The sequence below is a fragment of the Furipterus horrens genome, unplaced genomic scaffold, assembly GCF_987537825.1.
Source record: "Furipterus horrens unplaced genomic scaffold, mFurHor1.1.pri manual_scaffold_3, whole genome shotgun sequence".
In the NCBI taxonomy this organism is placed as follows: domain Eukaryota; kingdom Metazoa; phylum Chordata; class Mammalia; order Chiroptera; family Furipteridae; genus Furipterus; species Furipterus horrens.
The window spans coordinates 173,097,081-173,110,840 of NW_028327173.1; the positions used below are offsets into that span (position 1 = coordinate 173,097,081).

At 42.1% G+C, this 13,760-nt stretch overlaps 1 protein-coding gene across 1 annotated transcript in view; it reads right to left on the minus strand.

Annotated features, from left to right (window-relative positions):
• The window catches only part of NID2 (nidogen 2), a 62,634-nt gene that overhangs the window by 15,761 nt on the left and 33,113 nt on the right, over positions 1-13,760 (minus strand). Inside the window, exon 9 of the mRNA XM_090270880.1 lies at positions 972-1,115. Coding sequence (XP_090127006.1) covers positions 972-1,115 — 144 coding nt within the window. The remainder of the gene's footprint in view (positions 1-971; positions 1,116-13,760) is intronic.

A 13,760-nucleotide genomic window follows, 5' to 3' on the forward strand; every position in this document is an offset into this window, starting at 1 on the left:
CATGACACCTCCCTGGAGGACCTCGCAGCACCCAAGTCCAGTCAGCCTTCCAGGGTCTGCTCAGAGCAGGCTATGGCTCCCTCAGGAGTGCAAACACTGAGGGGTTTAGAGGTAACTAGAGCTTTTTTATTTTTATTTTTTTATTCTCACCTGAGAACATGCTTGTTGATTTTTAGAGAGCAGGGAAGGGAAGGAGAGACGGTGGTGGTGGTGGTGGGGCATCTATCTATTGCCTCTCATACGCACCCCGACCAAGAACCAAACCTGCAGCCCAAGCATGTGCCCTGACTGGGAATTGAACCTGCAACCTTTTGGTTCATGGGATGATGCTTTAACCAACTGTGCCACCCAGCCAGAGCGTAACTGGAGCTTTTGTGTAGAAGAACGCTTCCCTATTTCACAGGATGTCAGATGTCAGGAGAGGAAGTAGGAAGAGACATTCAGCTCCCAGCTGAGGGAGAGGGGTGCATTTATGCTTAACAACCACTGCCAGGGGGCTTTAGGGGCCACCAGAACACTGAGGTTGAGACAGCAGCATTGAAGGCATAGTAGAGCTCCTTCGTTACTCAGACAATAAAGGACGGCACAACCTCAGCATCGTTCTCCTTTCTATCATCCATTAAGCTGACCAAAACCTGTTTGGAAAAATGTGTTAACAATCTTCCACTTTTGAGTTCATGCTTTTGTGCACGAACTCAACATTCTTCTCGTTGCCCTAATTCTGAGCCCACACCCCAAACCAGCTGAAATCCCTTCAAAACAAGCCCAATCAATGGACTATAGTTCCCCCTCCCCCTCCCAACTGTCTTCACAAACCTAACCAGAATACACCTTAGTCCTTGAATCACATTTTAGATTAATAGCTGCTAATAACCTCATGGGTCAATAGAGATCATTAAGAAGACAGACACTTGTCTTTTATAAACATAGTGCTACAGGACTCCATGAAAGACACAGAGTATGGCTCTTACCCACACAGCTCCGACCATCTCCCTGGTACCCAGGTGCACACTTGCAGGTGTAGTCTACACCTGTCCCTGGATGGCACTGAGCTGTCGTATCACACACGTGGGTCCCATCATGACAAGGATTCACTGGCGAGGGGTTTGAATCTTCTGTGTGGGGAGAGAAGAAATAAAAAACAAAAGCAAAATCTGGCTGCTGTTAAGAGAATGGCACAGAAGGGAGATCCGGGAGTTGTTGGACCCACCTGTACACTTGTCTGTGCTTGAGGCCTACATGGCAACTTCACTAAATTATTAACACCCAAAGCTAGGATGGATTATTTGCATTGTAGTTTTAAATTCCAGAATGACCTCCTCTTGCCTACGTTACATATAGCTAGCTAACCTTTTCTTGCTTACCGTAGGCTTGCAACTGCGGACTAAAAATATCCAGTACATGGCATCCTTTTATTTAAAAATGTTTTTGGTCTGTCATCTCATGTAATTCTCAGGGTAATTCTATGAGGTGGACTGTCATACCCATTATTTGTAATTTTACAGATAAGGAAAGTAAGAGAGAGAGATTAGAAAAACTGCCCGAGTTCACAAAGCCAGGAAGTGGTACAGCAAGGACTCACACTCCAAAGTTCTGCTTCTAAATTGGGCAAGTTCTCACTAAAATTCACTGTAAGTCAAAATTCAATTAATGAGAAAATCTTGCTTTTAAGAAATAAAAAGAAATGATTTTTACAGTATTTACTTTTTAGGATTAACCTTGCCATGGACGCATCCATCCGCTAGGTAGTGATGACTGTTAACATCTGAAATCTTCCCTAAATAATTTTATTCCTAGATAGAATGTAATAGTAATGTTTAGTGAACACTATCCGAGATAAGCCAGGCACTGTTCTAAACCCTTTCCGTACTGTCCCATTAAATCCTTGAGACTACACTGTGAGGAAGGTATCATCATCATCTTCCTTTTTACCGCAGCGCAGAGAGGCCAAGTAACCCACCAACGCCACGTAGCCAGAAGAAGCAGATGAAGCTGAGATAAAAAGCCAGACAGTCTGGCTGCAGAGGCCCTGCTCCCCACCACTTTGCTACAGACACGACCAAAGGAACGTCATAAAGTTATCCAGTCTAAGCCAAGGGCACGGAGGTGCTGGTGTTGGTAAGAGCCCCAATGCCCAGACAGGGTGAATCCATTAACCACAGGCACTTCCATTTACATCTCTGATTCCTCATGTGTAAAATGAAAACATAAGAAACACTTATATCACCAGAACTACTGAAGAAAAGAAAGAAACCCCAACACAATGTTCGTGAAAGGTGATTCCACCCAGGCAGGTCTCCCCAGTTCCCAGTGACTGTGTTCTTTCTTTCTCCTCACTCGAGGTTTTATCTTTGTCTCAATCCCTAGAATTAATTCTGATCTTAGATTCGAAAGATTTCAGGAGCCCCACCAAACATCCCAGGCCCTACCTCAAGCCATCTCTGCTACCAGTGGGGCTCCATCTAAGCCATGGACTCTTGATTTCTGTGCCTGCGTCTCTGTCTTGGCAGCCCTGCCCAAAGTAATTCCTGGTCTGGACCCAAGTGCTTGCTGCTATCGCCTACCCCATAGACTTGACTTCCTCCCCAGCCTCCAAGATGCCTGGCCACCTCCCCAGCCCTTGCTGCACTGCCCACACCAGGCCTCTTCCAGTTTTCTGTGAACTGGGATGCCTGGCCACCTCCCCAGTCCTTGCTGCACTGCCCACACCAGTCCTCTTCCAGTTTTCTGTGAACTGGGATGCCTTGGCTGAGTCCCTGATGGGACACCCTTGCTTTCTGGTAAACTCCTACCATCTGCTTTATAAGCACCACAGTGTGTTCCTGCAGTGGGATATTCTCGTGGTATTGATTCTCATATTATGGCCTGAAAAGAAAAAAAAAAGGGGGCAGGCCATAGATTTATCCTTGGTTCACCTCAATGACATTGGCTGGGGTAACAGCATCTCTGCCAAGAAAAGAGGACCAACAAATGGCTTCAGCACTTGCCAGACCTAATGAACTTAAGCATGCCAGCGTAAGCCTAGCCCCCAAACCATGCAGACATCCTGGGACGCTCCTCATCCCTCCCCCAGAATCTCTTGGCAGACGGGACGGAAGCACAGCATTGGGGTTGTGGTCACTGGGTTAACTTAATAGTATAGACCAAGTTCCTGAGTCAGTCCCCAGCATGTGTCCCAGTTAACAACAGGGTCATGTCCTCCCTGAAGGCCCAATGTCAGACCCGATTCTCCCCTATTATTATTTCTCCATTTTAGGAGAAGATTCTGTATAAAATGCCTGGTCTACCCAGCTAAAGGGGGACATGAGCTTCAAAATGTTTTAATTCATAAGTACTAATTCTTAGCCTCCTTGTTCAGTACTTTCCAGCATCAAATTTTCAGTATGGCATATTCCAGCAAAGAACAGTGAGTATATAAGAGCTACCACCCTGTAAGGCATGAAAAAGAAAAAAAAAAAAAAAGCAGCACAGAAGTTGACTTGCAACCTGGCCTACCTGAAATTGAGGGGAAATGCCCATTATTACATGATACAGATTTAAAATACTTCACTGACAGGACCGGCCATGTAATTTGCAGAGCCCAGGGCAAAACGACATCATCAAGCCCCTTGTTCAAAAGTTATTAAGTGTTTCTAGAAGACAAGAGCAGAGCCTAAAACCAAGTGTTAAAGCCCTTCTGAGCACAGGGCCCTGTTTACTAAATTTGGTCTTCAAAAACATTATTTTAAAAGTACATTTCTAAAACCATGTGGCTTTCGTTCTTTATAGCTTGCTAGCTTGTCTCCTATTTTAGTAAGCAAAGACTAGCAGTATCCTTCTTAAGACATTTTCTCTTTCACCCTCACCCTCTTAAACAGCTCCACTCTCTGACAGTGGGTCTGGAACTAATTTACTCATTTAATCAAATAGGGAAGAGTGATTTTCCTTAAAGGAACAGCCCGTTCAGCTTCAGCACAGGGGCCCTCTGCCCAAAGTCTACTCCACTCTTCAGAAGGAGCCCCAAAGTGGGAGCAAAAGCAGGAGACAGCCAACCCACACTGAAGCTCAAACATTTGGGGCTGGGAGCAGGGAGCACTGAGTGGGGAGACCACAGCACCCCTTTCCCGAACCGAACCGCTGGGAAGCTAGGAGCTCCCCCATCAGGGTGGGCAGCTGTGCTGTTTCACAGACATTCCAACTCGATAATTACTCCCTCTGGAAAAAGTGAGAAATCCTTAAGAAGATACTGACTGCTATGCACTGAGAGGGGAAAGAAAATGGGGCTTTCTTATTGTCATCTTTTCCAATGGAGGTTGCAAACATAAAGGGTTAAGAATACACATTCCCTCTTGTAAAATTTGGTCTAAATTATGAGGCAGCCGCAAGGTCAGCAGCGTCCACACGGAGCACCAGTGCCATGACACAGAGTTAAGGGTGGGCTCTGGAACCAGAGCCCAGGTTTGAGTCCAGCTGGCCACTTTCTAGCTGTGACCAGGCAAAGTACCTCCAGTCCCCACCTCAATCTATGTGAAATGGGACAATAATCACCCTACTGGGTCGAAGTTGTTATGGAAATTAAATGAGTTAATTTATGAAGGTACTTAGTGTTTGGCCCCGAGTAAACCATCCTTTGAAATTACTATAGTTAATATGAGACTTGGTGTGGAAGAGAAAATCGTATAAGATTCTAAAGACAAATTAGCAGCTTGGTACCTGCCAGTTTGATGGCTTTCTCTGACCCTTTGTTACTCCCATTTGGTATGTCTCTAGGAAAAATACACCCAGAGATCAATCTTTTCCCTAAATGATTCTGGGACCAGAATGGGCTCTGTGGCCTGGGACATTTTTTTCTGCTAATTGCTGTTTTCACAGATCAAACACCTACACCCAGCCAAGGGCTGGACTGGACATCCAAAGGTAAAGGATGCTTTCCCCAGTTGGTTTCTTTTTTAAGTATTTTATTGATTATGTACAGTAGTCCCAATTTTTTTCCCTTTGTTTTCCTCTGCCCAGTACCTCCTTTCCCTCCAAAATCCACCCCCCCCCCCTTAGTTCATGTCCATGGGTCATGCCTATAAGTTCTTTGGCTTCACCCTTTCCTATATTATTCTTAACTTACTCCTGTCTATTTTGTACCAACCAATTATGCTTCTTAATCCCTGTACCATTTCGCCATTTCTCCCTCTCCCCCCTCCCAGCTGATAACCCTCCAAGAGATCCCCATACCTATGATTCTGTTCCTATTCTGGTTTGCTTAGTTGGATTTTGTTTTTATTTTTTGGATTCAGTTGTTGATAGTTGTGAGTTTGTTGTCATTTTAATGTTCATAATTTTGATCTTCTTTTTCTTAAGTAAGTTCCTTTGACATTTCATATAATAATGGCTTGGTGGTGATGAACTCCTTGAGCTTTACCTTGTCTAGGAAGCATTTTCTCTGCCTTCCATTCTAAATGATAGATTTTCTGGATAGAGTAATCTTGGTTGTAAGTCCTTGTTTTTCATCACTTTGAATACTTCTTGCCAGCCTCTTCTTGTCTGCAAAGTTTCTTTTGAGAAATCATCTGATAGCCTAATAGGCACCCTTTGTAGGTAACGCTCTGCTTTTCTCTTGCTTTTTAGATTCTCTCTTTATCTGGAACCTTTGGCATTTTAATTATGTGTCCTTGTGTGGTCCTTTTTGGGTCTAGCTTTTTTGGGACTCTCTGTGCTCCATGGACTTGTATGTCTATTTCCTTCACCAAATTTGAGGAGTTTTCCTTCATTATTTTTTCACATAAGCTTTCGATTTCTTGCTCTTCGTCTTCTCCTTCTGGCACCCCTATGGTTCAGATGTTGACATGTTTAAAGTTGTCCCAGAGATTTCTAAGCCTCTCCTCATTTTTTTCAATTCTTGTTTCCTTATTCTGTACTGGTTGACTGTTTTTTTCTTCCTTATGTTCCAAATCATCTATTTGAACTCCAGTTTCCTTCCCTTCACCATTGGTTTTGTGTGGATTTTCCTCCATTTTATTTAGCATAGTCTTCACTACTTCCCTTATGTGTTTGCCATACTTATATCTGTCAAGGCTGTGACCATCTTTATGACCAGTGTTTTGAACTCTACGTCTGTTAGGTTGGCTATCTCCTCATCACTTAGTTCTTCCACTGGAACCTTGATCTGTTCCCTCTTTTGGGCCATCTCTCTCTCTCTCCTCATCTTGACAGGCTCCTGTGTTTGTTTGCCTCTGTGTCTTAGGTAGAGCTGTCACACCTGTTATGTTATAAGGGGCGGAGCCTTTGGTATTCGTCACTACGTGCCACCTGTTTCATCACATTGTGGCACTGTATATGGGAGAGGGGTCTGAGAGGGAACAATGCCGTTTACTCAGCATTCACCCCTTTTCCAGGTACTTTTCCCACTTCTGTATGGGACTGGCACCTCTCTAGCTGTTGCCCTGACTGTGGTTCCCGGAGTGGGTGGGTCTGTGGACGTCCTAGGACCATGGGGGCCCTTTAAACAAACAGACTCTGCTGAGAGACTGGCAGTTTCTTCCTCTGCCCCAACCCCCACTGGTTTGCAAAGTCAGAAGCAATGAGGCTTGATTTTCCCTGGTACTGGGATCGTGAGCTGCGCAGTCTGGTCTGGTGCTGGGAGTGCTCCCCAGGTGTCTCTCCTGACTTTTTTAAACATGTGATTGTGCTTTCTGCTGGCCTGCTGCTGCTGCTGCTGCCACCACACCATGTCCTCTCTACCCCTCCTACCTGTCTGGATGAGTATTTCTTCTTTATATCTTTGTTTTTCGGACTTCCATGCAACTCAATTTTCTGGAACTTCTAGTTGTCTCTAGTTTTGAGGTAGTTGTATTCCTTCTTAGTTGTGGAGGGAGATGTAACATGTCTGTCTAGGTCACCATCTTGGCCGGAAGTCTCCCCAGTTGTTTTTAAGTCTCTCCTTTGATGTACATGTTTCCCTAAAATCAAGTGACACTTCCATGCTCCTAATTCACTACCTTATAATCTCATCTTTGGAAAACCAATGCCTGTGCCCCATCCAAGTTTCCTAGAATCAAACCAACCTCCCACCCAAACCAGCAAACTCAGGGTTCTCATTTCAAGTCACCCCTGTGTCCTAGGAGAGTCTAGTCCTCTTACTGTTATCTCCTGTTATATTGCTGAAGTGAGATTGCATACTGAGACCAGGGAGGCTCCAGGAGCTCTCCCCTCCATGGATATATACATCACAGTACTGCCTGTCTGTTACAGAATCCCCTCCCAAGGCACCGGGCTTAACAGTTTCAATATAAAAAGCTGAATGAGGGAGACATTCTCTTTCTCCTCACGTGCCTCTTGCATTCTAGGGTAAAGCACCACCTATTGGTTTTCAAAACAAAACTGTCGCCTTTATCTGACATCATTTCCTATCTGTAGAGTTCCCTGACTTCACAGGCTTATCTTCTGGCTTGCCTAGAACATTTTTTTTTTTTTAATTAATAGACTTTATCCTTAAAAACAGCTTTAGTTTTATTTTAAAAATTGAACAGGAAGTACTGATTGCATACCCCTTCCCACCCCAATTTGCAGTTTCCTCTGTTATTAACATCTTGTATTGGTGCAGTACATTTGTTTGACTGATAAGCCAATATTGGAGTATTATTATTAACTAAAGTCCATAGTTTGCATTAGGCTCACTCTTCGTGTTGTTCATTTTGTAGGTTTTGACAAAAGTATAAAGACTGGTATCCACCACCACAGAATCATACAGAATAGTTTCACCACCCTAAATATCCTGTGTTCCCCATCTATTCATCCCTTTCCTCCCCTCCCCACCTTGAACACCGGGCAACTACTGATCTTTTTACAGTCTCAATAGTTTTACCATTTCTAGGAGATCATATAGTTAGAATCATACAGTATATAGCCTGGTCAGACTGGTTTCTTTCACTTAGCAATATACACTTAAGGTTCCTCATGTCCTTTGATTCCTTTGTAGGCCTAGAACATTTTTATCTGCATTTTTATCAAGTTACAGGTGAGGCTAATGCTGACTGAAGTATGAGAACCATTACTTTAGAGTTATGGTTTTTGCCCCACAACTGTTTTATTTTTTTAATTAAGATATTATTCACATACCATACAATTCACCCATGTAAACCACATACTCCATGCAAATGGAATTTTAAAAATTGAAAAAAAAGCAAAATTAAATGGTTATTAGTATATTCACAGAGTTGTGCAACCATCCACTCACCATAAGCAATTTTAGAACATTTTAACCACCCCCTAAAGAAGCCTTGTACACTTTAGCCATCAGTTCCCTATTCCCCTATTATCTCCTCAGCCATAAGCAACCACAAGTCTACTTCTGTCTCTGTGGATTTGGCTATTCCAGACATTTTATATAAATGGAATCATGCAATATGTTGTCTTTTATGACTAGTTACTTTCACTTGGCATGTTTTCAAAGTTCATCCATATTGTGACATTCCTTTTTATGTTTAATAATAGTCCACTGTATGGATATATGACTTTTAAAAATCCATTCACCAGCCCTGACCGGTGCGACCCAGTGGGTTGGGCATCATCCCATAAACTGAAAGGTCACTGGTTCGATTCCCAGTCAGGGCACATGCCTGGATTGTGGGCCAGGTCCCCGGATGGGGGCGTGCCAGAGGCAACTAGTCAATATTTCTCTCATACATTGCTGTTTCTCTGCCTTTCTTTCTCCCTCCCTTCCCCTCCCTCTAAATTAAATAAAATATTTTTGAAAATCCATTCATTATTGATGGAGACATTTGGGTTTTCTCCACCTTTGAATAACTCTGCTATGAATACTCATGTACAAGTTTTTGTGGGGACATAAGTTTACATTTCTCTTGAGTATAAAGCTAGGATTAGAATTTCTCAAATTGTAAATTTTTGTTTAACTTTCTGAGAAACTGCTAGACTGTTTTCCACAGTAGCTGCATCATTTTATACTCACACCAGCAATATATGAGGATTTTATTTTCTCCATATCCTTACCCACCCTTATCTATTTTTAGTATACAGTAGTCCCTCACTTATCACAGATATTATGTTCCAGACACCCCTGTGATAGGTGAAAATTCACGAAGTAGGAACCTTACATTCATTTTAGCATTTATATATGTTTTAAGGCTTTATAAACCCTTCCCACACACTTATAAACCATTCCCAGTCCCTTATTAACCTTTCCCACTCCCTTATTAACCTTTTCCACACTTCTATAAACACTACTGTTCTTAAACATATTCTACACTCTTAAACCTATGTCACTTTAACAACATACGTATACAGTACTGTAAAATTTTCTATGAGTACTCACCAGTGAAGTATACTACAACTTGAATGATGAAGATGATGAATTAGCTGTGCAGTGTCGGCCTGCGAGCTAAGTGTCGCTGGTTCGATCTTCCAGTCAGGGCACATCAGAGAAGGAAAACTCTGACTCCAAAAAACCTCCGCTGCCTTGCGGCATACCTCTTCAGGGGAAAGGCTAAGGGAGTAAACCCCGACAGAAAATCTGGAGCCGGAGTCCCTAAGGCGGTTTGACGTTGTAGTCAACACCGGCAACTCCTGCGGCGCACCTGAAGCCAAGCTGTATTGACTCCGTCTTTCCCTTGGACCCTTCAGCTGCGAAGAGAGGGGGGGTCTGCTGCATGGGCAACAGCAGACCCTCCATATCACCCTGCCCAGGCTCTGTAGCTTCAGCTTCACTGGAGAGGACACTCCAGCGTCATCGCAAGATGTCGATTCAACGCGGGAGGAGACAGATACCGTGTCACTCCCGAGTTGGACTGCACAGCCATTCTCGGCGGTGCAGATACTCTTAAGAAGCTACACCATCGTCTCTCGAGACGGACGGCTGCCGACGACAACTGATGACAATGAAGGTGATGAAGATGAGATGAATGTTCTGCACAGCAAAGAAGAGCATTACAGCTCTTCTAAAGGCACCACTTCATCAGGCGCTTCTTCAGATGTTGCTGTAGCATTTTCAGCCTCGTTCATAACTTCTACTTCTGCTAAAGGTGTAGGCGTAACCGACCTCTTAATTCAAGTGATGAATATAGTTGTGGGGAGTTGCTGGCACTGCTGCTTCTTCTTCTGATTGAGAATGTTTTTGTAAACTGACATGGCACTATCAATTGAATTTGCAAACTACAACAAACGAACCATATGCGGGTCCCATTCTTCAGCCACTCATTGAAGTTCTTTGGCCATTCTGACCGTGGTTGCAAGATGATCAAGTGTTAGGCCAACCTCCTCCTCTTCTTCAACCTGTTGCTCATCTTGTTTCTCATCTTCTTCTTCACTTGCTGACTTAGTCTGCTCCTCCAGGTCTTTGTCCATCACAGTTGAGAGTGCACATTGATCAGGGTATTTACATCTTCAGTAGTGATGTCACTGAAGCCCTCTCCTCCCAGTATTTTTGCCAGCTTCATGGCTTTATCCACCACAGAGTGATGGATTTCATCAGGAGAGAATCCCTTGTAATCATGGACCATTTCTGACCACAATTTTTTCCAGCTGGCATTCAAAGTCTCACTCTTCATCTCTTTTATGCCTTTTAAATATTTTGGAGACACAAGGCAATTGTGTACTCACGACAGTATGCTTTGAGCGAGAAGTCTTCATCCGCGTCCATAGCTTCAATGAGGTTTTGCAGGGCATTTTGGGTGTAGAGCGCCTTAAAAGCGCAAATAACACCTTGATCCACTGGTTGAATGAGCAATGTGGTGTTTGGCGGCAAGAAGTCTTTCTGGACGCCATCATACGTCAGGTTGACAGCATGGCCTCCAGCATTGCCCATTATCAGAAGGACTTTGAAATCAAGGCCTTTCTCTGCCAGATAAACCTTAACCTCCAGGATAAAACATCGATGAAACCAATCAGTTGTGAGGAGTTTTGTAATCCAAGCTTTAGGGTTGTGCATCCAGTACACAGGCAACATTCTTATTTTTGTTTTTTAGGACCCTTGGGTTCTTGGACATAAATAAGCCCTGCCTTTATCATAAAGCCTGCAGCATTCCCACACATGATTGAAGTTACCCTACCTTCTTGGGCCTTGAAATCAGGGGCTTTTGCTTATTCCTTCATAATGAAAGTGCGAGACGGCATCCGTTTCCAGAATAAGCCCATTTCATCCATGTTGAAAACTTGTTCAGGCTTATAGCCTCCTACCTCAATGATGTCTTTGAACGTGTTGTTCACGTACTCCTTGGCTCTGGCTTTATTCGCAGAGGCAGCCTCTCCTTGCAGAGAAATGCTCTTGAGTCCAAACCATTTCTGAAATTTGTCAAACCAGCCCTTGCTGGCACTGAATGGGGTTGGTCTGGTTAGAGAAGCACCTGAAGGTCCTGCTTCAGCATCATCATCATCGTCCTCTTCTTTATTCTCATCACCATTGTGATCATCCCTTTTTGCTGCTAAACGATCATACAGTTGCTTGGCCTTCATCTGGATGGTGTTTGTATCCAGCGAGATATTCTTTTTTCTGCAATCGTTTATCCACACAGCTAATGCAGACTCCATCTTCACAATGATCTTATTGTGGGAAGTAACCACCCTCTTTGCTGTTTTGTTGAAAGTCACTGATGCTGTAGACCTGATATTCTTCTCATCCTTCTTTATATAGAGAACCGTAGACTCGTTGATCCTGTAATGGCAGCCAAGAGACACATAGCTTCTCCCTTCCTTCAACATGTCGAGAAGTTCCACCTTCTCTTTTATGGTAAGCATCTTCCTCTGGCACTTGGGTTCACTGCCAGAATCCTTAGAAGATGCAGAACATTTGGGCAGCATCATAGGGCTTGCAATAAATTCAGTCTTTAAGGAAAATTTCACAAAACACAACACCACAGAGCAAAACTACGCACAGCGATCAGAGGTAGGAGTGAAGTGGACAAGGCGAGATGCTGAACCTATGCACAGTGTGGGATAGCAGACAGACTGATGCCACGGTTACTGAGCCAATCAGCGCCCAGGATACACAAGACAATGCTCTGATTCGTCACCTTCCATCAATCAGCCAACCATGTGCTGTGTACAATTTCAGATAGGCAAACGAGCTTGAGCATACATCTTGTTTTCAGCATAATGTATGTGTTCATCCACCAAAAAAATACATACTGTAAACAGTGTGCAGTATTTTATTTTAATTTAATATTCTTTTAATGTTAGAATCATTTATTATATTTTTATATATTTTTGAAAATTTTTAGGCAAAAATCATTAAAATAATAAATACTACGCATATAAATACATACACAGTACTGCAAAATCCCGCAATATAGCAAAAAATCCACGATAAATAATTAAATATAATATTTTAAAAAATCCCGCGATACAGTGAGGCCGCAATAAGTAAAACGCGATATAGAGAGGGACTACTGTATTCATCCACATTCATGTAAAGTCATATTTCATTGTGGATTTGATTTTTAATCTCCCTAAGGGCTAATGATGTTAAAAAATTTTTTATTTTTGTATTCCTTGTGCATTTGCATATCTTCAGAGAAATATCTATAATTTTTAACCTTTTACTTTATTTTTTATTATTAAGCGCTAAGAGTCCTTCACATATTCTAGAGTCAAATTCCTTACTAATATGATTTGCAATTCTTTTTTTAATAATGTCCTCTGAAGCATGAAAGTTTTTAATTTTGATGACATCAATTCATCTATTTTTTTCTTTTGTTGCTTGTGCTTTTAGTATCATTATCTTGGAAGATATTGCCAAATTCAAGGTCACCAAAATTCATCCTGTGTCTTTTTCTAAAATTTTATCTCCTACATTAAGGTATTTGACCCATTTTGAGTTAATTTTTATACATGGTATGGTGTAGAGGTCCAACTTCATTCTTTTGCAAATGGATACCCAGTAGTTGTCCCAGAACCATTTGTAAAAAAGATTAGTCCTTCTCCTCACTGAATTGTTTTGGCACCCTTGTCGAAATCAACTGACAGTAAATGTAAGTGTGTATTTCTGGGTTCCCACTTCTGCTTCATTGCCCTGTATGTCCATCCTTATGCCAGGACCATACAGTCTTGATTACTCTGAGTTTTGGAATCAGGAAGTATGAGTTCTCTAACTTTGTTGTTCTTTTTCAAGATGATTTTGGCTCTTATGGGTTCCTTAAATTTCCATGAGTTTTAGGATCAACTTGTCAGTTTCTCCAAAAAACCCAGATGACAGGATTGTGTTGAGTCTATAGTTCAATTTAGGAAGCACTGCTAACTTTATAATGTTACGTTTTTTGATGTGTGAACATGGAGTATTTTCCCATTTACTTAGATCCTCTTTAATTTTTTTTCAAAAATGTTTTATAGGTTTCAATGTATATTGTACTTCTTTTTAAAAATGTATAATTTATTCCTAAGTACTTTATTCTTTTTGAAGTGGAATTGTGTTCTTAATTTCCTTTTTGGTTTGCTCATTGCTGCTATATAGAAACACAATTTTTGTATATTGATCTTTTATCCTTCAACCTTGTTAAACTAATTAGTTCTCACAGTTTTTTAATATGAATTCCTTAGATTTTCTACATATAAGAACATGTCATGTGAGAACAGAGATAATTTTACTTCTTCCTTTCCAGTGCCCTTTATCTCATTTTCTCGCCTAACAGCCCTGGCTAGAACTTACAGTATAGTGTTGAAGAAAAGAGCAAACATCCTTGTCTTATTCCTGATCTTCTGGGGAAAGCGTCCAGTCTTTCCACATTAAGTATGATGTTAAATGGGTTTTTCACACATGCCAATTCTATTTTATTTTGTTTTGT